This window comes from Schistocerca serialis, chromosome 1 (genome assembly GCF_023864345.2).
Source record: "Schistocerca serialis cubense isolate TAMUIC-IGC-003099 chromosome 1, iqSchSeri2.2, whole genome shotgun sequence".
NCBI lineage: Eukaryota > Metazoa > Arthropoda > Insecta > Orthoptera > Acrididae > Schistocerca > Schistocerca serialis.
Genome location: NC_064638.1, coordinates 69,043,302 through 69,067,575, shown reverse-complemented (window position 1 = coordinate 69,067,575; position 24,274 = coordinate 69,043,302). Strand labels below are relative to the sequence as shown.

Sequence of the window (24,274 nt, the reverse complement as noted above, 5' to 3'; positions counted from 1 at the left end):
AAAGCTTTCCAGTTACTCAAGAAATTGACTGACGGAGGGCATTGGAGGTGATGAAGAATTTTCTAACTGCTTGCATCATGGAATTCAAAGCATGTGGTGGCTGGTGCATGAGGACGATGAAGAGGGTGGGGCTTATATTACAGTGTAGAATAACACTAGCTTAGCAACTTCCCATAATGTTTGGCAAAAAAATCAGTTACGTATCAGAGTCATATAGTTAGTCTAAGACAACAGCATGACTATTTGCTAGGCCATATGGGCAACACTGATTAGATGCCTGGTTATTTTGATATGTAATCAAATGTTACTGCTGACCCATGAAGGGCATTAACAATGTTCCTATAAGAAGTTCTACCAATGAAAAGGCCAGAATAACAGTAATGCTGGGTGCACTACAAATGGAGCGGCAACTAACCCACTGATAGATCAGTTAAAGATCATTTGGAACATAGTACCAAGAAGGATTCTTTTAGGAGACACAGCCCTCTGTAGTTAAGGATCTGATATCAAAGAACAACACAGACCTAGTAAGAATTCCTAGTGGCATGACCTTGCAACTTCAGGTAATTAAGCAAAAAGGAAGTGAAGATAAAAATTAATGTAAATCATTTCTTTTTGTGCAGTTTATTTCTCCTTGTATAACCAGAAAGAATAAGGATTGGAGGTGAACAATTGAGGAAGCTGGAAAGTGTCAAGTAATGGAAGAAATGAGAAAGAGATCAGTGAACATGGCAGACAGGCAGAAACATTCCCATGAAGTGCTAAGAGCCTGGTTTCGAAAACAATACATTAAAAAAAAAAAAGCAAAGAAGTAATATACAGAAGTTATTACATCCCAATATTGACCTATGAATTTGAAACATGGGAAATGAAGAAAAGAGATGTAAACAGATTACATGCATGTGAAATTAAATTCCTCAAATGTAGGATAGGAGTAACAAGTGGAGAAAGGATGATAAGGATAAGGGAAACAACAAAAGAGGAACCCTTGCAGAGCAGGATAGAAACATTACAGCTAAGATGGTATGTGCACTTACAGAGAATGAAAGCAAGAGGAGTCCCAAGTAGATATGTGAAATGCAGATGTGAAGCTAACGACCAAGACGAAGACCACGGAATAAAAGGCTAAAAGGCGTGGAAGGGAGTATTGAAAAAAAAGTTGTGATAACTGGACAAGAATGAACACAGAAAGATGGTGGGCAAACAGGATCAGATGGATAGGCTTATGTTCTAAACAGACAGACCCAGCCTAGGGCTGGAAATTGCTCAAAATGATAATGACGACGATGATGATTATGATGCTTAGTACCAAAACATATACAAAGTTCAGATGGGGTCTAATATTAACTTCCTTAGGTAGATCCTTTAGATCTATAAAACATTTTGTAATATTGATTAGTCACAATACATTATAATTTGTAACTTAAATCTGAAACTAGCATTTTATATAACTGCATAAATGAATTTCTTTAAACCAATGAAACAGAATGTTCACAGGTAAACAAACATAGTATACTCTTAGGTTCAAGATGCCCGATACATAAAGTACACTGAAATGTACATGACCAAATGAGTAGACAATAAATAAAAAATATATAATAAGAATTTTCTATTGGCATATGAGCATTATAAATCATATGAAAAATGCAGTAAAAATATAGAGTATACCTTGGAATATTTTATTTTCCACGTTTTTGATAGGACGGCTACTACACAGGTGCCAAAAATTCTAAGTGGAACACAAGTGAACAAAATTTTTACTTTAGAAAAGAAGTATCGAAGGATCACCTAGAATAAAAAAAGTTATGTGAGAGTGAGCATTTCAGGAGCACAGACTTCAGGCAGAGAAATGTGAATTTCAGCCAGGGATCCATTGTAATACATAAGTGCATCTGATACATGCACTTGCTCTCCCAACTTCCCCACATCACAGAGGTGAATTCTCAAGGGAGCTGGAGCTATGTAATCTCTGCAGAGATAGGCATAGAGAGAGATTCAAACAGTAAAGATGTTGTATGTTACTCAAGAAACTTTTGCATTTGAAAGATTGAAAGGTAGTATGTTTTGCATTGAGATAGCTGTTGATGTGAAACTGAGAATTTTCATATCTTGGAACTGTACAGCAGTTATGTGATACTATGTAGTACAAAAATTGTAGTTGGCCAGAGGCTTTGCTGTTTGTTTTTGAGGTACAGTTTACCTTTCCGAAGGCTTAAAAATTCAAAATAAAAAAAAAAGACATTCAGTCATAAATCGTGATTTTATTTCACAATCACGGTTTGTGACTGAAGGCAGATTGCTTTTTATTTTATGAAAGTAATACAGTCATGGAAGCACACTGATAGCAATGGATAAAATTAAATTAAATACTTAAAATGAGACACACCACCCAAGCTTTAAAAATGACACACAGAGAAATTTATTGTTCAATAGAAGCAGAATGTTTATCAGAGAAAGGCTTGTAAATTTAGTGACATTCAAAACTAAACATGAGAAATATGTACTACTCCAGAGATTAAAAGATGAACTCAAAATGACAAAAAGTCTGTCTGAGGCAATAATATTCAAGAATTGATTAAAGTTCATCACCACAATGGAGAGCTCATTAATACAAACATTTTCGTAGATTAATAAAGATAATATTTTGGTAGTTTCATATGAGGGTCATTTCAGAGGTTCTGCACACTGTTTTTGCTTATGACAGCTTCCCAATGTTTTGACAACTTCTGTATTCCATACAGGACACCTTCATTGTTGAGCTGTCTGATTACTCAGGTCATCAATTGTATTGAAACATTTTCCATGTAGTTGTTCCTTCAATTTGGGAAACAAAAGAAATTCTGGTGACCTCATATTAGGACTGTATGGTGGATGGGGAAGTATTTCTCATCTATATCTGTCTAGCATTTCTCTCACTGACAGGCCAGAATAAGGACACCAGCTGCTAGCATGCTACACCTTCTTTGACAAATTTTCGGGTGCAAAACACTTCGCAGAAACAGCTTGTATTACACACCAGTTACAGATGTCCCCTGTGGCTCTATCTGTAGCTATGATTGCACACATGTCATACGCAAAGATCACGAACAGTTTCACCTTTGACTGTTGGCGACAGAATTTATTTGGGCATGGAGACAGAGAACTTTTCCATTGTGATGACTGAGACTTCATTTCTGGCTCAAAATCTCATATCCAGGTTTCAACAAGTGCAATAATACTTTTCAGAATATGTTCTCTTTCTATTTGATAATGCTGAAGCAATTCTCCTGTGATTCTTTTGCGATCTGTTTTCTGCTTTTCAGTCAGATCATGTGGAACCCATCCTGTAGCGAATTTTTTCATCTTTAGCTTTGCACTTATAATTCTGAAAACTGAATTGATGGACATTGTGGTCTCAAAAGAAAAAATTTTTTTTTCAATCCTCTCTCAAAATGTCATTAACAATAACCTGCTGTTGACAGCCTTCCACTTCTTGGGTTATCCTCCACAGTTACCCGGCGTTCAAGGAAATGAGCAAGCCGCCATTATTCTGTGCTATGATCCACTATACTATTCTGACCCACCTGTTTCAAATGGTTGTAAATTTATGACAGGTTCTTTCCAAGTAGGGATTCGATTTTGATGAAGGGATGTTGGTCGCCTTCCATTTTAAAAGTGAATTACTCATGACAGCCATGCAAACCAGCAAACATATAAATGACTAACCTGCCTAGAATCTTGCTGACATGTATTTCAACTTTTATCATGCCACCATAATGGCCACACATGCACAGTGTTCAGGAGTTTTGAAATGACCCTTATACTGTGGGAATTAATTATTTGCATTTCGTTGAAGAGGTCTCAAATTAGGATCGACCATCTCGGTATTTATCTTAAGAAATATAGAGAGCCACAGAAAATGTTTGGTTGGAAGAGGATTTAAATCACTGTCCTCTGGAATGCAAGCCCACTTTCAACTATGGGACCACTTTGCTTGGTAAGATAAGGCCAGGCACTTAACACATATATAAGGAATGAAAGAACATGAATATCTGTTTTAAGATGACACGTTTGTAAAACCATTAACTTCCATTTTGTGACTAAACATAAGTGGCTTTGTGTTTCATGTATAGATCCGGCTCAATATAAACTCCATGAAGAGTAAAATTATTAATGTTACTAAGAAATGCCACATATCTGAACTGATGAAAGATTCAATGGTAGTTTGTTTTTATATAATGTCCATAATATGGAGTAGAGTAAATAAACATCAGTTATGCTTTGTATTTCTTGATGGACACATGTCAGTATAAATTATATCTAGATTTAACTGTGGAAAGTCCAGGGCTGCACGGAGTGGCCGAGCGGTTTGAGGCGCAATATCACAGACTGCGCGGCCCCTTCCGCCAGAGGTTCGGTGTGTGTGTGTGTGTGTGTGTGTGTGTGTGTGTGTGTGTGTGTGCGCGTGCGTGTGCGTGCGTGTGCGGGTTTTTTTTTTTTTCTTTTTTGCTCTCTGCATAAGTTAATTTAAATAGTGTGTTAAGCCTAGGGACCGATGAACTCAGCAGTTTGGTCCCTTATAAATTTACACACATATGAACATTTGAAAGTCCAGGATGGAATAACAACGATATTGTGAAAAGGATAGACTGCTACTTACCACATAGAGGAGACAATGAGTAGCATACACACAATGGAAAGACTACAAAACATTCAATCTTTTGTCGGCCAATGGGCCTCCTATGAAAATAGAAAAACAAACACACACACACACACACACACACACACACACACACACACACACACAGTCACTGTCTCCGACCACTGTGGCCTGACTGCTGACTGGAACACCAACTGATGTGATCATCATTCAGCGGTGTGTGGAGGGAGTTAAGGAGCAGGGCAGAGAAGGAATAGTGGGGTAGGAGTGGGGGAAGTAGTTGTGCTGCCTGTGAGAGCATGCACAGACATGTTTGGGACAGGTTAGGGCTCCTAAGTGCAAAGTCAAGATGCTGTGTTGGCGGGGGGGAGGGGGGGGGGGGTGTACACGGGTACAGGAGCAGGAGGGAGGGGGAAGGAGCAAAGTGTCTTGGGTGTGTTGGTGGAAGGAAGACATGTATAGTGCTGGAGTGGGAGCAACAAAGATGGAAGGTAGGTAGAAGACTAGGACGCACCCTGGACTGTTGCCCCCATCAGATACAGTTCCTGTCTGCAGTAAGGCCACAACAGCTGGACACAGTGGTAATTCATGTGTGAGTTGTGCTTGTGAGAATGCTTGTGTACTTCCTATTTCCAAAGATGGGCTTTTTCCCCAAAAGCTTAAATGTTTAGTAATCTTTTCATTGTGCCTGTCTGTGACACAATGCCTCCTCTATGTAGTGAACAGCAATCTATCCTTTTCATAACATTATGTCTCGATTGATTGTAAACCTACTTACATGGGTTGCTGACAGTTTGTACACTCGCAAAATATCTTCAATTGCAGCGGTCAATCAAACTCAACTCCTACATCGTTCCACAACATAAATTTTCCAAATTATGCACAAATCTAACATGAAAAGATTCAACACAGAGAGCTAATACCAAGACTGCCATATTCAGTGAGCAAGTATATGTGAGGCTTATGAGCTGGGCTCTATTATTACGGTGAACATGTAAAAATTCATTACTCTCCTTGCCAGAAAGAAAGCTCACTCTATATCCACGAAGCAGGACACATTTTAAAATGAGATGCCAGTCAAAATTAAGTGCTGCAATAGTAGTGAGTAATCAGAACAAATTTTAGAGTAGAAATGGGATACATAAAACCAATCTTTGACTGAAATAATATGGGAAAGAATGAAGATATTAAGGAAAGTTATACTTAATACCACAGGAGACATATGACAACACACACACACACACACACACACACACACACACACACACACACACAACACACAACACACATGGATGCAAAACATGATTGACCTCTACCAAGAAGCTGGAGGAGTGAAGACTTACAAAATAAATGCACAAAAATGTTTGAGGAGGAGAGCAAAACTTAAAGGATGAAGGCTATGTGTAATAGTGTTGGTAACACTTGAAATTATTCAGAAACCAGAACTCCACATGGGAAACATAAAATAATGGGAGTTTGGAAGGTAGGAGACAAGGTACTGGCAGAAGTAAAGGTGTGAGGACGGGGCGTGAGTCGTGCTTGGGTAGCTCAGTTGGTAGAGCACTTGCCCACGAAAGGCAAAGGTCACAAGTTCGAGTCTCCGTCCGGCACACAGTTTTAATCTGCCAGGAAGTTTCATATCAGTGCACACTTCGCTGCAGAGTGAAAATCTCATTCGAGAAAATAACAGTTCCTGCTTTACTAGCCCCTAAAAATATTTGGAAAATTGATGGACGTTGATGCTGTTGTATTTGTTTATTATTACTGCTACAATCCAACAATATAAAAACTTTAACTCTCCTGGAAGCCACTTATTCTTGCAAAATCTTGTTTCCAAATAAAAATGAAAGCTCCTCAAAACTGGAAAATAATCATTAAGACCTGCATAAACAAAAAATTCCATTTTGCAGGAGCCTGGAGAAACCTGTCCAACAAAACTGTGTATTGAAACACTGACCCAATCACCAGCACAGTAAAGAAGAACATAATCTCTTGTTTCTTTCACATCTTGTGACTGCAAGGAAACAGAAATTTACAATAACTTGTAATGAGAAATCTTATTTATTTTATTTTTATTTATTTCACGTTCTGCACACCCAAGTAGCAAACAAATCACAAGGATATGGAATGAGTCAAATTGTACATAGTTTATGTGCAACTTACATACATACAATAAGAGATACAATGTCAATAAAATATCAAGTTAAAACATACAACCAATTAAGAGCAAACTGTGTTACACTAAGAAACAATCAGTAATATATACAGGAATCAAAGTTAAGCTAAGTATTACAATAAATAAATAAATAAATAAATACATGAATGCCAAAAGCCAGGTTTTTGAATGTCTATGATAGTGCTCAAAATAATTATTTGTAAAACAATTGTAAGTTTAGTGGTGGTGGTCATCTTCTCTCAAAAATTCATTGACCGTATAAAAAGATTTCTCTGTTAGGTACTCTTTCAGAATTTGTTTTAATTTTGGCAGTTGCTTATGAAAGCATTTGATATGCAGTGGGAGTGCATTAATCAGGTTAATGCTGGAGTAATAAACTCCTTTTTGGACTAGATTTAAACTTTTCAATTCAATATGCAAACTGTTTTTGATGATTGTGTTGTAGTCATGATATCTGTTGTTGTCTTTGTACAGAGAAAAATTATTACAGACAAAGATCAACAAGGAAAAAACAAGTACCTATAATAATGTCTATGATGGACACCACTCATTATTCTGACAGTTTTTTTCCCCTCAGTGATTACCTCCCCCCCCCCCCCCCCACCCCCTCCTCCCCAAGATGTTGATTCCTCCAGAATATAACAACACACAGCATTAATGAATGAAAGCAGTAATCCGTAGTGGTATCTATTTCAGCCATAGAAGTAATAATTTGCAGTGCTAATTTTGCTGAGCTAAGTCTTTTCAAAAGATGAAGACTGTGGGCTGACCAATAACATCTGCTGTGTATATATGCACCCAGGAGTTTTGAATCCGCAACTTTTTTCTACTAGTTGATCTCTACACTTTATGTTAATTTCTTCAATATTTCTTTAAGGTGTATGGAATGTCATATAATGGGTTTTATATGCATTTGAAGAAAATGAGTTTAAAATTTTCTTAGTTCGAAGTTTGTTCAAGATTGTTTCCGGGCAGTTCATAAATGAGAACTGTGGTATCGTATGCAAAACAGGATAAATTTACTCTTTGTATCAGAATAGACAGTGGGGTCATTGATGAAAATAAGAAATAATAGTGGACCCAAAACAGAGCCTTGTGGCACACTGCAATTTAGGGTGCCCCACTCAGATGAAGTAGATTCTCTGGATGAGCCATTTAGCATTACAGTCTGCTGCTTTCCATCCTTCAGATATGACTGAGGTCACAAACCAACAGTACCACCTAAACCACAAAATTCGGTCTTTAGCAACTGAATTTGATGGTTTACACAATCATATGCTTTCAAGAGAACAAAAGAAATACCTAGTGGAGAGTAGGTCTTTTTTTTTTTTTTTTTTTTTTTTTTTGTAAATGGCTTCTGAAATTGATTGTTAAAAGAGGATATTGCTAGTTCAGTACAAAAACCATCACAAAATCCAAACTGACTACAGTTGAGGATATTCTGGCAGCTGAGACAATCAACAATCAATCTGTGCATGACATAGAATTTTTGAAAAAATAGTTAAAATGGAGGTTGAGCAGCAGTTTGTGACATTATTTTTACCACCTTTTTTAAAAGACAGGTATCACTTCAGCAAGTTTTATTCTGTCAGGGGCAATTCCTTCTTGGAGAGATGTATTGACAATGTTGCATAAGAAGGGACTTATACACTAATAACAATATTCAATATTTTGCTAGAAATACTGACCATGTCAACAGACTTTTTACTTTTAATGACTTAGTTAGTCATTTACGTAAGGATATCTCTGGGGTTCTGTTGCTGATAGCTTGCTGTCAAAGAGCCATTGCTTTGTCCACAGATCCTTTACTGCCAGCCTTCTCTAATCCTATCAAAAATGTTTATCCAATATTTCTGTAACTTGTACATATATCCTTTACTGCCTACTGCCAGCCTTCTCTAATGCTATCAAAAAATGTTTGTTCAATATTTCTGCAACTATTTCAGGTTTCTTTATAATGTTGTCACCTTGTTCAATTTCTATCTGTGTCATATTTCCTATTTTTCTGCCAGTTTCCCACTTTATCACATTGCAAATTGTTTTTATTTTGTTTTCTGATCTATCAATTTCAGTTTTTATGCACAAGCTCTTAGATTGATATATTACGTTCTTTAGAATGCTACAATAAAGTTTGTAGTGGTGCTGTTTCTTTGGATCATTACAAGTTTTGAGGGAATTAGATAGCATCCTCTTTGTTCTGCAGGATGTTTCTATTCATGCAATGAGCCATGTCTTCTTGACAGTTGTTACATGGCTGTTTCTAATTATTTTTGGGAAAAGCTTTAATTCATTTAAAAATGTATTATACTTTTTTATTTTTATTTAAGTCTGTTTCAATGTAAACAGGATTCCAGTCTCTCTCTTGCAGGCTGTAGTTCTTAGAAAGAAGATAGGATGACAATGGATCCAAGAAATTCAGAAATATCGTAAAGCAGTCAGAGTCCAGATAACAGATGCACAGAAGAAAGTTGAAGTTAATCTCTTCTTATGAACCACAAATTTTCAGCTGAAATGACACATAGAAGGACTATGGAGATCTCAGAGAAGTTAAGAGAATTATGATCGGAAAGAATGAAACAGCATTGGGTGGATCACAAGAACTGAACAGTACAACATTCAAAGTAAAACTGAACATGTAATGACTCGTGGTCCAATGGGGCCAATAAAGTGAATGGGATATACATAAGTGTGCTTACATATGATTGTAAAATATACACTTGTAATTTTTTGTAAATATGAAAAACATGTATTCCTTTCACAACAATATCATATACTATCTCTCAGTGCCCTCTGGTGGTGCCTGTTTTCTTTATCATTATATGGCCCCATATGAACCAGTTTGTACTTAAGCTTAGTAACCGTAAACTGGACATGATACTTTGTATTCACAGTGCTCTGGTAAGTGCAGGTTCTGCCGTAGTCAGTTTGTGGTGCAGATAAATGTCTCATTGTGTGCTTCTACTTTTACATTCACTTCCTTTGACAATGGTGAAATGCAAAAGAAAGAAATAAAATAAATATTTTGTGGTCAAAATTAGAGTTTCATTACAAATAAAGTTAATAATAATAATAATAATAATAATAACTGTTGTTGTTATTAAAATGATGATCTGATAATTAATGACAATATTAGGATAATTATGATGACAAAACAATGAAAGTTACAGTGTTCATAATAGCCTTTTTAACAAGAACACATTTACAAATTATATGCAGTACTGATTTAGAAGAGATGTAACTTTCAAACCCGTAACATCAATTCTGCACTTTGCTCTATAGTTTCCTAATTACAAACAAACCTCAATCAAACAACTCATAGGGTGAAGATGGCCAAAGGTTGCAGTGTAAACATAGTGAATAATGATTACTAGCCTAGCTCGAGTTATTAAATAGTAAATAATGTGTAACATAGGCTTACATACCAAGAGTCTGGAATTCCTTTGCGATATGTTGAGCCAGACTTTCACACCAGTTTTTAGTTGGGCAAAATATTAGGACAGAATGCCCTGCAAATAAAGTTTCTAGGCAGAGGTAGATGACATGATCACTGTCATCCTATTCAAAAAATAAAATACAAATGTAAAAATGTGAAAAACTTTAAGGAGACCGATATTGTATTTCATATGTTATTTACCTGTATTATCACTTCAGGCTGCAGCACTCTATGAACCTTCAGAGTTTTATCATATATAAGTGATTCCACTTTGAGAAACTCCTGCAAAGGGACAGGTCGAAAATCTGTTCTGTACAGACCTGCTTTAAGCCATTTAGCTAAGAGGTCAAGGTTTGGCAAGGTAGCTGACATTCCAACAATCTGAATAGATACACCCTTTTCACTGTTTGGCAGAAGTAGAATTAAAAAAATAAATAAAAAATTAGCTATTTATTTGAAATTGCATTGTTGTGGTATAAAAATTGTTCCATACTGACAAAACTGTATTCAGTGCTCTGATAATACAAGTAAAGCATAAAATGATCAGTAGGGTAAATAACCACCATTAATACCACCACAAACAGTAGTTTAACAACTGCACCTTCTGTATACCTGTACAAATTTCGGTGCTTTAAACAAAAAATTCAGTTGAGAAAACTCTAAAATAACAAACAGACAGAATGACTGCGCAGATGATTAAATTCCAAGTACTGCCAAAATTCACATTTAAAAAAATAGATGACTTGCATTGTCTTTCCCACATTTCCTAAAATATCACTCTTTTCTCCCAGAGGAAAGAACTAACAGTTTCTAAATCTCAGTATGGCTTTTGTTTTCTTTTTACTTTTAATGTGTCCATGTAACTACGGCCCAGCAATTTTGCCTCCTAATTTTAAAAATTTTTGTTTCTTAATTATTTTTTGAGTTTCAACATGTTGATCAAATAATAGAATACTTTAATATAATCCATAACTCATTCTAGTTGTTATTTCAACAACAAAAGTTTGTTATAAAGTTATTTGATTAGATAGTAGACAACAAACAAGTCCCTAATTCTATACATGTTTATGATCCAATGTAGACAAGGCCTTTGTCACTTTGCTGTAGTCCATGAATTGTTGATACATTACCATAGTTTCACAAGGAACACAAATAACCTCAAAAACTGCATAATATTTTCTAATTAAAAATGCTCTGACAATGTCATTAACAAATGAAACCACAAGTGCAAGCAGAAATACATACCGAGTATTCATATACTGAATTTTTGTGAGCAGCAATTCTAGTAAATAACCACGAAAAGGATCCCCTACTAAATGCAGCTCATCTACCACAACTGCACCTAGGTCTTTGATCTGACCATCCTCCAGAAGCCTATAACATTACAGACAAAAATTAACTACTTTCACCATAGTGTATTATTTAATGACAAAATACTGAAGAGTTAACATTAATACTGAATTGGTACTTAAAATTTGCAAGTGAGTGCAACTGAAAACAATCAGACACAAAAGAATAATAATTTTGCACAAAGAAGAAACTAGGATAGAACTGTTTCCAAACTGAAACACTGATAGACTCACACTTGAATCTTGAGCCTTTTTATATGTTTTTCAGTTAGTACAGGAACAAAGAATAATGGAAGAGGAAAGATTATAAAAAGATGAAAGACATTATGCTTCAGTTTCTCCAATTGTGTTTATTGACCGAACAGACCGTGTGTGCCCTGCTGGTTCACAGTGTCCAGCAGGCACAATATATCGGTGATCAGACATGATGCCATCAGCAGGTGCGCTGACAAACTGAGATTCTGGGGGCAAACAGCCAACTTAGGTACCCTCCCCTTGTGAGCTGCTCCCTCTGCAGTCCGCACTCAAGGGCGCACATCAACAGCAGTGGAGGCGTTGTGTCAGCATCTGAGGTAGTGTCGTCGTAGTTACTCTGTCTGCCCTGACTGCCAGATCACTGTATTTGCTAAGTGTCATCTTAATTAAACCCTGTGCTGGTTCCCAAGCCTTGCTGAGATTATAGTCACAGTCTCAGTTGATGCGATTGTCCTTGGTGTGAATCACAATGGCTTCTCTAACGAGACTGTCCCATTAATCTCAAGTCTGTGCTAAAATCCTGGTAAATTCATATTCCGTTGCATGATTCTTTGACAAACAGTGGTCTTGGACCGCTGACTTGAGATCCATTAGTCGAAAGCGCTGCTGGTGTTCTCTGAATTGATATTCAATAGTATGCAGTGGTTGTCCGACATATGTCATTCCACATTGGGGTGGGATCTGATATACCTGAGCCTCCTGTAAACTGAGTTTATCTTTGATGCTCCTCCATAATGCCCATGTTTTACCGGGTGGGCAAAAGACAGTTCTTATTTTTTCCAATATATGCCCGGCATTTCCAAAAAGCGATAAAGTCTCTAGCTACCTGTTCCTCCATAATTTCTCCCATCTCCACAGGTTGTAGCGTAGTAGTGGGATGAAGAGCACACTTAATCTGCCATTCTGAGTAACCAATTTTTAGAAAACCATTCTGATGTGTTCCCGTTCCTTGTACAGACAGTCTGCATCTGGGTATTAGTGTTTTGCATCTCTCTGGATAGGGTGGTGGCAGCTGTCTGCGTGCAAATTTAGGTCAGTGTGTATTTTCTTCTGATACACACTTGCTGCAATCAGCTCTTCTGTTGATCATGAAGTTCAGAACAGGACTGGCAATCTTCATTCTTCTTCAGTCTCCATAGTAAATTTGATGTTGGGATGTATCTGGTTCATATGTACAAGCAAGTCAAGGAGTTTGTCCCTTCCATGGGGCCATATGATGACTATGTCATCCAAGTAATAGAAAAAGCAAGTTGCTTTCTGTTTGGATGATGTCATGGCTTCTGCGCCGAAGTGGTCCACATACAAATTTGCAACCACTGGTAAGAGCGAGTTGCCCATTGTGACTCCCTCAGTTTGTTCATAGTACTTTCCACTAAACAGAAAATATTTGGAGTTTAGGACATGCCTCAAAAGGTTAGTAGTCTTCACATTAAATTTCTGACCAATAAGTTCTAGTAATTCTCACAAAGGCACTCTGGTGAATAAAAACCCATCAAAGATTGCCATGATATCCAAGTCCTTCAGTCTGAAGTTGTTGCAGTGTTTCACTAAATCCACAGAATTGTGGATGTGATTTACCCACATAAGGGCTTAGTATTTCTGTCACGTATTTTGCCAGCAAATATGTTGGAGTCCTAATGTTGCTGACAATGTGGCATAACAGCACCCCATCTTTGTGGACCTTGGGTGGCCTGTAAGGTCTTGGCAGTACAGTCTCTTTTGGTAACAATTTCTTGATGACCCCTTCCGGTAACCCCAAGTCCTTGAGAAGTGTGATCATCATCTTCTCCACATTCTTGGTGGGGTCAGCATTGATCTACCTGTAAGTGTCATCATCCTTGAGACAGTATTGCAAGAAGCCTCCAGTGATGGTTTGTCAATGAGACACAAAAAATTTTATGTTTGACAACATGTAGCCTTCCTAGGGGCGAAATTGGCTGCTACCCAGGTAACACCACCAATACAGTCACAGGTCCTGAAGTTAAAATGACTGGCCAGTTGCAAATGTACTTTAAAAAGTTCCTGGGAATTGTTCTCAAGATTCCAGCAGCTCAAGTGTACCCTCTCACCTCCCTTGTACCAAGGCAAAGCAGTCTTGGGAGCAGACTACAGAGGGATGGGCTTGTTACCTAACAATGGTAACATGGCATGTTACCTAACAATGGTAACATGTGTAATCACCAGATATTGTGCCCGTTGCACACTATGAAACAGCAGTACCTGTTCAGTCAAGATGAAAGATGATTCAGATAGAGAAATAGCAGCCCACAAATCATGCATATATGTATCAAACAAGGTTGAAAAATTAAAGGGATATATCAGTCACTCTTGAATCATAGTTTCTTTCACATAAGAATTTCTGTTATACATTTTATTCTTTCCTCATGTGCTTTGATAGCCATAGTTTAGCTTCGGTGTCCAATTTTCACACTATCATTCTCAAGTTATACTTTGCTCATTCTTGTCAATTTTCTTTCTGTCTCGCTAACCTCTTTTTGCTTACATTACATTTACATGCGAAATCAGATAATCCTGAATGGCAGTCAAAGAATATAGGGAAATTCATACACTAAAAATGTGATTCCCGTACTTACAAAGTACAGCAGAGTCTAGCTAATCCAAACCCCGGTAATCCGAAAGTTCGGTTAATCCGAACATGAAAAATGTTAGCCTAAGTATGGAAAACTGTGCGGTAAACTGCTGTACATCCACACTATTTTAATTTACACAGTACAGTAAACATGTATTAGAAAAATTTGCAAGAAAATATTAGGTTTAAACAATGCATAACAATGAAGAAAAGCTGTCAACCTTACTAAAATACAGAGGACATTTTATCCCTACTTTTTGAATGACAAAAAGACAGTCATTGTTTTTTGGCGTAACAAAAACAGTCTGTTATATGACGCATAGTTGTGCCATTATCTCATAAACATCAAATCAGCAGGTGTAGCAGTGGGCTGTTGCTCCAAATAATGTAGTGCGAGGTCAAGGGCTTCTGCTGTGTCACTGTTTGTCACCAGCTCTCCGTTGTCGCTTTCAGGCTCATTGTCACTTCCGTCACAGCACTCCACTTCTTCCTGGTCTTGAGTCACAGCAGCATCTAAATCAGCATCAGCAAATTTCTCCACACATGCCCCATCCGCTGCTATCCACTCACCTACGTCTCCTTCACTAGCTTCTTCACATCCAGGGATTGCCTGTATCGTTTGTAGCAGATGGCCACAGTTTTCTCGACAATTTTCTCAGAATATTTTCTGAAATATTCTGCCATGTCTCAGTGGCCCAATAAGCAACATCCTTCACATTGGTCTTTTTTTATTTTGTCCACTAAAGGAATGCTATCATCTTGTATCAGCATTCTTAAAAATTGTTTTCTGTAAATCAGTTTTAATGTTTGCAGTATGCCCTGGTCCATCAGCTGTAGAAGTGGTGTAACATTCAGAGGCAAAAACTTCGCCACAATTTCTCCATCACATAATTCCTCAGTGCTGGGATGAGATGGCATGTTATCAATCAAAAGGATTGCATGGGGAGACAAGTGATTTTGCTTATAAAACCATCAAACAGAGGGGAAAACCGGTCGTGAAAGCATTCTTTGAACAGCTTACCATCCATCAATGCTTTTTTCTGGTTGCGATAATATATGGGCAGGGACTTCATGTTGCAGTTTTTAAAAGCTCTGGGCCTAGCAAATTTGCCGATCAGCATTAAAGGCGCCTTATGATTACCAGCAGTGTTGCTGCACACTAATAAAGTCACATGATCTTTGCACATTTTAAAAGCAGGAGCATGGTCTTCTGCTTTTGATGCCAGGCTTTTTGTTGGCAATGCCGTCAAATTAAGGCCAGTCTCGTCAGCATTATAAATTTGTTGGGGAGAATACTTTCCCTCTCTTATCATTTTTTCAAACTCACTCAAGTATTCTTTCACTGCATCACGGCCAGAAGAAAGCTTCTCTCCAGTAATTTTTAGCTGACAGATTCCATGACATTTTCTGAATCTGTCCAACCAACCCGTGCTTGCACTAAAAGACTCATCAAAATTCATTAACTTGTTCAGGTAAATAGTCCTCTGCTGAACCAGTGCTCCACTCAAAGGAGTTCCCCTTTCTCTTTCCTGCCTAATCCAAAGGAAAAGAGTTTCATCCACTTTATCCTACTGGGACTGTTTCAAAGTCTGCAGAATTTCAAGTGTTTTTCCTGAAGAAGTTGCACAGGACTGTTCAAGCTTCACTCGGTTCTTCTTCCAATCACAAATGGTTGCTTTACCAATACCCAGTTCAGTTGCCAGTTTAGATACATTCTCACCATTGTCTGTGTGCTTCAAAGCTTTCAGTTTTTCTTTGACAGTTAATGTTGTATGTTTCTGTTTACTCATGACGAAAATATGTACACCACTAAACCTGAATGAAAATGATACAACTGTTACGTGTGCCAGCGATCAATAACTAACATAACCAAGTGCTTTGCAAGCCAACTGGCAGTGCACTTACCTCAGATGCTACAAAGGTCTCAACAATGCACAACAACATGGGTAGGGAGTGAGGGTGAGCCACAGTTCCCACACTTGTTCCCATCTGTTACCATGGTGTACCTACTTATCTGCTTGGTATACTTCATTCTAGAAACTCGTCACCATAAATCCAGTTAATCCAAACAAATCGGTAATCTGAACAAGGTCCTGTTCCAATTAGATCAGATTAACGGGACTCTACTGTACCTTTCAATGAGTTTATCATTCAAGCAATTGTAATCGATAGCATTCTTCTAATCCCACTGGATGTATCGATGGATAATGCCCTACTATCAATACTCTGTTCTACAACTGTGTCCAGCGAGGTCACTGTCAGCGGGGAATAACACAGAATCTCCAAGTGGCAGGTCGAGTGAGCCCATCCACTGGCTGATTTACAGCCAAGTGGCCACATGTGCAGTCCCAGTTCTGTCAGCAAATACATGCACCCATCACCACAATAAACTGAAGTACTGATGATGACTCAAGGCTACGCAGATTATTCATCAGACTGTCAGTGTTACGACTGAGACTCCTTGGGATCTAAGTGCAGCACTGTCTATCTACTTCTACTTCAGCGAACAATGATACCATTCAGCAAGTGACTAATTTAAGCCACGCCTACGAGTGATTTCCACAACTGTAATTCAAGTTGTGCTACTGGCAACTGGTTCATCTGTTGTCATGACAGAGTCACACGATCAGAATTCTTATGAATTACACACCATTTATTTTGTGTTTCAGTGTATTCAACAAAGTGATCAAAACTGTGGATTACAAAACTGGCAATGAGGAGGTTACAGTCGAATCAGATAGCACAGTGTAATGAAACACTAGTGTAGCAGTCAACTCTCATGTTAAAAGGAGGAGCTAACCAAAAACTGTGAGAACTGCAATGAATTACACCTACAGTTTACAATTCTTTATTTCATTATTAACAACAATGGGAATACCTGGATGGAGCAACATGTAAAATAAGATAAAGGCAACCACTTACCCATAGAATATTGATGTGTGGAACACAGAAATGTGTTAACGTAAAAAAGCATTCACATTAGCTTTCAAGAACTGTGTGAATGTGTGTACTGTTGCTAGAAATACAGTTAGTGTTTGAACGCTAGCGTAAATGCTACTTTCTTTTACCTGTTCCTGTACTCTGCTATAGGTCAGTGTTTGCCTTTCCCTCATTTTACATACTGCTTTATTTAATATTGTATGAGTTCATTATTAATTAAAAGTTTATTATTTGGATTTTTACAATGCAGCTATTTTTATGGAAAATTAATCTCTTGTAAATTCTTGCAATATGATATAGTAATTTTAGTTGTGTTCAATAATGTATTGCACAGTCAACTGAACTAAACCATACCAACTTCTGTATAAGACATTGTACAAATGTTAGTTATTAAAATAATTAAGTAATTATAACAAAAATTAAGGTTTTATGGAAATAACTGTTTACACATTATGTCATGTAAAACTTTATAAAGAAAACCACCTTTTGTCACCACTGGATTTATGTCAAACATTTTATTTCTATTTACAAAACATAATGTTGCACCCCAATATCTGTAAACCTGCAACTTCTAATTATAAGTTTTGACTATGTAAACATTTCAGTAACTGATTTGTAAATTTGCATTGTCATGTCTCTGTTTATACAATGCTGACTGTGCCCACCCAGTAATTCAGCTCTGAGTTGTGGCAGGTCTACACTTTTTAATACTTGGCACACAGAATTTGTTAATCAGAAAGAATTTGATAGTGAAACAAGATCTATACAAAAGTGTAATTTTAATAGTTGCAAATGGAAAAAATGAAAAGAAATGAAAATTCAAGTATGCTCTGAATTCAAAAGCCTGAATAACCGTCTTTTTCAGTATGAACCTATGCAAGACATATAGGAAGTGTGTCAATGAAGTTCTGGAAGGTACAGACAGGAATGTGGAGCCATACAGAGTCCAGTGCTTTGACCAGTTGTATGAGATTTCTTGGTAGGGGATCCGATGTTTAGCAGCAGAATATTTCTTAAATTTTGTGCATGTTTTTCTATTTAAGACATTTAATCTTGCAATTTGTAAATGTAAATTCAGGCAGTCTTTTGTGCAGTTTTCATTTCTTCTGAACGGCCAACTACACAGCTCATTAAGGTATCAGCATCCATCAGTGACACATCAGAAAAGTAGAAAGTTGTGTGTCTAGGTTTCTGTCTGCTTTTATAGTGTACTTCTTCAGTTAGTCTTGCTATCATGGGAAGGATGCGTCCATGTGTGCAGACACAGGAGGAGCTGGCCGCAGTTAGTGAACAGATGAATGTGGTTTTGGCTACTCTTAGTTGCCTCGGGGTGCTGCCTCAGGGTGTAGCGGTGGCGGAGAATCTGGTGCATCACATGGACCACTCCATGTGTCGTATGTTTCACCTACAGGATCAGATGCTGAGGTATTTTCTAGTATACCCAATGCAGTGGATCCGCCTCACAGCGGGATGAGTGACTGATGGTAATCCGTTTGCATTGCTTGAGGTGGAGGACCAATGTGGAGGCTGGCCAAATGGCCTCGCCTATTCCCTCTGTGAGAGAACAGGGGGCCACTCATTCAGTAGCATCCAAGCAGGCACACGAGGACGGGGGTCTGCTAGTTATTGGAAGCTCCAATTTTAGGCACGTAATGGAGCTCCTTAGTAAGACAGAGTTAAGGGCTGGAAAGAAACCCAGTGTGCACTAGATATGTCTGCCAGAAGGCCTCATCCAAGATGTGGAGGTGGCCTTGCCTGTGGCTATCAAGTGTGCAGGGTGAATTCATCTGACAGTTGTGGCTCACTTCTCAGCACCTACAATGCCTGTCACATGGGTTCTGAGGCCACCCTCAGTTCATACAGGCAGCTCGAGGAGGTGGTGAAGGCTGCTGACCTTGTGTCAGGGTGTAAGGAGAGCTTTGTTCTGGGACTTGATCGGGTTCCCTTGGGTTGGAGCCAAGTGGAGTCTCAACTAAAGGCTTCGTCAAATCTGTGAGAGTCTAGGCTGTGGATATCCAGACTCGCGTTATCAGGTACAGATTTGTAGGACTGCCCTTGATAGGTCAGGGATTCATGATACAAAGAAAACAGCTACTCTGGTAGCAGAGTACTTGGAGATTCTACAAGAGGTTCTTTTAGGCTACGCCGTAGTTTGAGGTACTGTGCAGTAATTTGAGGTACTGGCCAGCTGATACACAGAAAAGCAAGTCAAACTGTGTTCAGAGTAAAGACACTTAAACTATCAGAATTTTAACACTAAATTGTCGAGTATTCGTAACAAAGTTTCTGTATTTACTGCCCTCCAGGTAAGTTCTCATGCTCAAGTTATTCTTGGGAGCAAGAGCTGGCTGAAACCCAAAGTAGAAAACTCTCAGATATTTAGCGAGTCATGAATGTATATTGTCAAGACAGATTACATGCCTACCAGAGAGAGAGTTCATTGCAGTTGACAAAATTATTGTCTCTATTGAGGTCAAAGTTGAGGGCGACACTGAAGTTATCTGGTCGCACGTAATACGTCTAGATGAAACCAAGTTAATTGCTGGATTTTTATTGGCCAGATGATTCTGCTGTGACACTTCTAGAGTCATTCAAAGAACATCTACATTCACCAGCACACAAATACCCAGTTCATGCAATACTAATTGGAAACAACTTCAACCTACAGAGTACGGACTGGGATGTCTAATAGATTCATTGTGGGGTTACAGAGAGACAGTCTTGTACAGTACATGTTATCTGAAAAATGCCTTGAGCACCTACTTCGACAGACCACACACAATGGAAATACCTTAGATCTCGTAGCTTCAGACAGACTGGACCTTATCAATAGCATCACTATGGGGACAGGGAGCAGTGATCATGATGCCACTGTAGCAACTATTGTTACAAAAGTAAATAAATCATTCAAGAAAACTAGGAGAGTGTTTCTGCTAGAAGGAGCAGATAAGCAGTTATTAGCACCTTACACAGACAGTGACTTGACATCACTTAGTTCCAATAAGATGAATGTACAGAAATTATGATCAAAGTTTTAACAGATTATGAAGCACAGGGTGTAGAACTAGGTGCCAAGTAGGATTAAGAATGGAAAAGACCCACTTGGCTTAACAATGAAATTTGGAAAATGCTGAGGAAGCACGGGCTGTTGCATTCTTGGATCAAAAGAGTATGCACAAATGACACCAGGCAAAGGTTAGTAGAGTTACGTGTATCTGTGGAAAGATCTATGAGTGAAGCATACAACAACCAGCACCATCATACCTTAGCAAAACATCTTGTCCAATGTAAAATTGCTACGCAGGTATAAGGCTACCAGTCAAGCACTTGTTGACCAGTCTGGTGTGACAGTTGAAGATAGCAATACACAAGCCAATATTTTAAATTCCATATTTAATAAATCATTCACACAGGAGAATCATAGAAACACATCATTGTTTGACTACTGAACTGACATTGTATAGACGACACAGTAATAAGCATCCCTGGTGTATAGAAACAACTGAATGAGATGAAAACAAATAAATCACCAGGTCCAAATGGAATCCCAGTTCGGTTTTACAAAGAGTACTCTACAGCATTGACCCCTTACTTAATTTGAGTTTACATTTTTCAAGAATCTCTCACCCAAAGCAAAATTCTAAAGAATGGACCCGCAAAACTGCAGATAAATATCACTAATATTAGTTTGCTGTCAAATCCTTAAACATATTCTCAGTTCAAATACACTCCTGGAAATGGAAAAAAGGACACATTGACACCGGTGTGTCAGACCCACCATACTTGCTCCGGACACTGCGAGAGGGCTGTACAAGCAATGATCACACGCACGGCACAGCGGACACACCAGGAACCGCAGTGTTGGCCGTCGAATGGCACTAGCTGCGCAGCATTTGTGCACCGCCGCCGTCAGTGTCAGCCAGTTTGCCGTGGCATACGGAGCTCCATCGCAGTCTTTAACACTGGTAGCATGCCGCGACAGCGTGGACGTGAACCGTATGTGCAGTTGATGGACTTGAGCGAGGGCGTATAGTGGGCATGCGGGAGGCCGGGTGGACGTACCGCCGAATTGCTCAACACGTGGGGCATGAGGTCTCCACAGTACATCGATGTTGTCGCCAGTGGTCGGTGGAAGGTGCACGTGCCCGTCGACCTGGGACCGGACCGCAGGGACGCACGGATGCACGCCAAGACTGTAGGATCCTACGCAGTGCCGTAGGGGACCGCACCGCCACTTCCCAGCAAATTAGATCCTACGCAGTGCCGTAGGGGACCGCACCGCCACTTCCCAGCAAATTAGGGACACTGTTGCTCCTGGGATATCGGCGAGGACCATTCGCAACCGTCTCCATGAAGCTGGGCTACGGTCCCGCACACCGTTAGGCCGTCTTCCGCTCACGCCCCAACATCGTGCAGCCCGCCTCCAGTGGTGTCGCGACAGGCGTGAATGGAGGGACGAATGGAGACGTGTCATCTTCAGCGATGAGAGTCGCTTCTGCCTTGGTGCCAATGATGGTCGTATGCGTGTTTGGCGCCGTGCAGGTGAGCGCCACAATCAGGACTGCATACGACCGAGGCACACAGGGCCAACACCCGGCATCATGGTGTGGGGAGCGATCTCCTACACTGGCCGTACACCACTGGTGATCGTCGAGGGGACACTGAATAGTGCACGGTACATCCAAACCGTCATCGAACCCATCGTTCTACCATTCCTAGACCAGCAAGGGAACTTGCTGTTCCAACAGGACAATGCACGTCCGCATGTATCCCGTGCCACCCAACGTGCTCTAGAAGGTGTAAGTCAACTACCCTGGCCAGCAAGATCTCCGGATCTGTCCCCCATTGAGCATGTTTGGGACTGGATGAAGCGTCGTCTCACGCGGTCTGCACGTCCAGCACGAACGCTGGTCCAACTGAGGCGCCAGGTGGAAATGGCATGGCAAGCCGTTCCACAGCACTACATCCAGCATCTCTACGATCGTCTCCATGGGAGAATAGCAGCCTGCATTGCTGCGAAAGGTGGATATACACTGTACTAGTGCCGACATTGTGCATGCTCTGTTGCCTGTGTCTATGTGCCTGTGGTTCTGTCAGTGTGATCATGTGATGTATCTGACCCCAGGAATGTGTCAATAAAGTTTCCCCTTCCTGGGACAATGAATTCACGGTGTTCTTATTTCAATTTCCAGGAGTGTACAATACATTTTCTTGAAACCGAGAAGCTTACATCCACGAATCAGCATGGTTTTAGAAAGCATCATTCATGCAAGACTCAGCTTGCCCTTTTCCAACAATATACTGCCAGCTATAGATGGAGGGCAACAGGCAGATACCATATTTCCAGATTTTCGGAAAGCATTTGACACAGTGTAGACTCTTAACAAAGCTACAAGCATTTGGAACAGGTTCTCAGATATGTAAATGGCTTGAAGACTTCTTAAGTAATAGAACCCAGTATGTTGTTGTTGTTGGAGAGTGGTCATTAGATACAAGGGTATCATCACATGTGCCCCTAAAGTGCGATAGGACCACTATTATTTTATGTATACATAAATGATCTGGCGGACCGGATGAGTACAAATCTGCAGTTGTTTGGTGATGATGCTGTGGCATATGGGATGGTGTTGTCACACAGTGAATGTAGGATAATACATGATACCTCAGACAAAACTGTCCTGACTGTTACACATTACATCCACTTCTTGAGTGACCTCATTATATTGCCGAGTGCCAACAGCACTTCATAAGGGACACATAGCTAAAGTAAATCAGTGTTGAACGGGTGTCCAGCTATGTATTTTTACAATCTGGATTAACAACATTATAGGATGTGATCATACAGTAGCTTCATGAAAAATAACATTAAGTTGATGAAATTATGTACATAAATAATGACACTGCTGCTGAGTTTTTATATTTATATTTACTTACTGGTATCGAGCTCATGTTCATCATCAGTGATCCTACAGAAGATATATGAAAATAAGTCATAATAAATACTATGGGTTGTATATTATGGGAGTTGAGTGTGTTTACAATTATGTGTACTTTGTGTTGAACTATTTAGTACTTATTTATATTTCACTTTTAAGTCTTCATAGAATTTTTCAGATGTTCTACTAATTTTTGTACTTTATACCACTCTCTCATATGATTACAAATGAAGCATAGCATTTATTATGTATTAATTCTATGTATTTCTTTAGGACCACAGATGATGAGCATGTGCACAATACCAGTCCAGTAAATTAAAAAGTATAAAAACCAAGCAGCCTCATCATTATATATACAAATAAAAATGCCTTTCATCAGCATTCTTATTTGATACATTTGCACCTGTGTCTACAATAAATCAATCGATATACTGAATAGTACTGGCACTCAGCCAGCCCTTGGACTGTGGGCATTCCAAATTGTGGGCTTACAGACATTATGAATTTCTGTTGTTAGAGTAAACAAAGCTCTCGATGAAACATAAACAAGGACCAGAACACTGCCTTTACTTGTGGTTGCCAAAAAGTCTGTGGAAAATACTTTTGGACTTTATGCCTAATCAGTTTTTGTTTTTTCTATTCAGTAATCTATTAATACAATTCACTGATTTCAGTGCTGCATGAAGAAAGTGACACATTATATTCCCAGTTTGTACTTTTACTTGAAAGTGGCCTAGGTACAGCAAAGAATATTCAGGCACCCATTGTTTTAAAACCTTTGGCACTCATAGATTTTTTTTAAAGCCAGGCAAATTCTGTTGACCCTGCAGGAATAAATGAAATTGGAATTAATCAGGTTAGAACAACACCAAGTGCTTTTGTCTATTTCTTTTAGCCAATGAACCTCTCCCTTCTGGTGGTGCTACCCAATGCAGTGCAACAATTTCAAACTGACT

General features: G+C 39.0%; 1 protein-coding gene across 1 annotated transcript in view; it reads right to left on the bottom strand.

The window, feature by feature from the left end:
* LOC126470012 (DNA polymerase theta-like) overlaps window positions 1–24,274 on the bottom strand; it is a 347,322-nt gene that overhangs the window by 241,020 nt on the left and 82,028 nt on the right. Inside the window, exons 5-7 of the mRNA XM_050097913.1 lie at window positions 11,494–11,622; window positions 10,450–10,651; window positions 10,238–10,370 (exon numbers count right to left, since the gene is read on the bottom strand). Coding sequence (XP_049953870.1) covers window positions 10,238–10,370; window positions 10,450–10,651; window positions 11,494–11,622 — 464 coding nt within the window. The remainder of the gene's footprint in view (window positions 1–10,237; window positions 10,371–10,449; window positions 10,652–11,493; window positions 11,623–24,274) is intronic.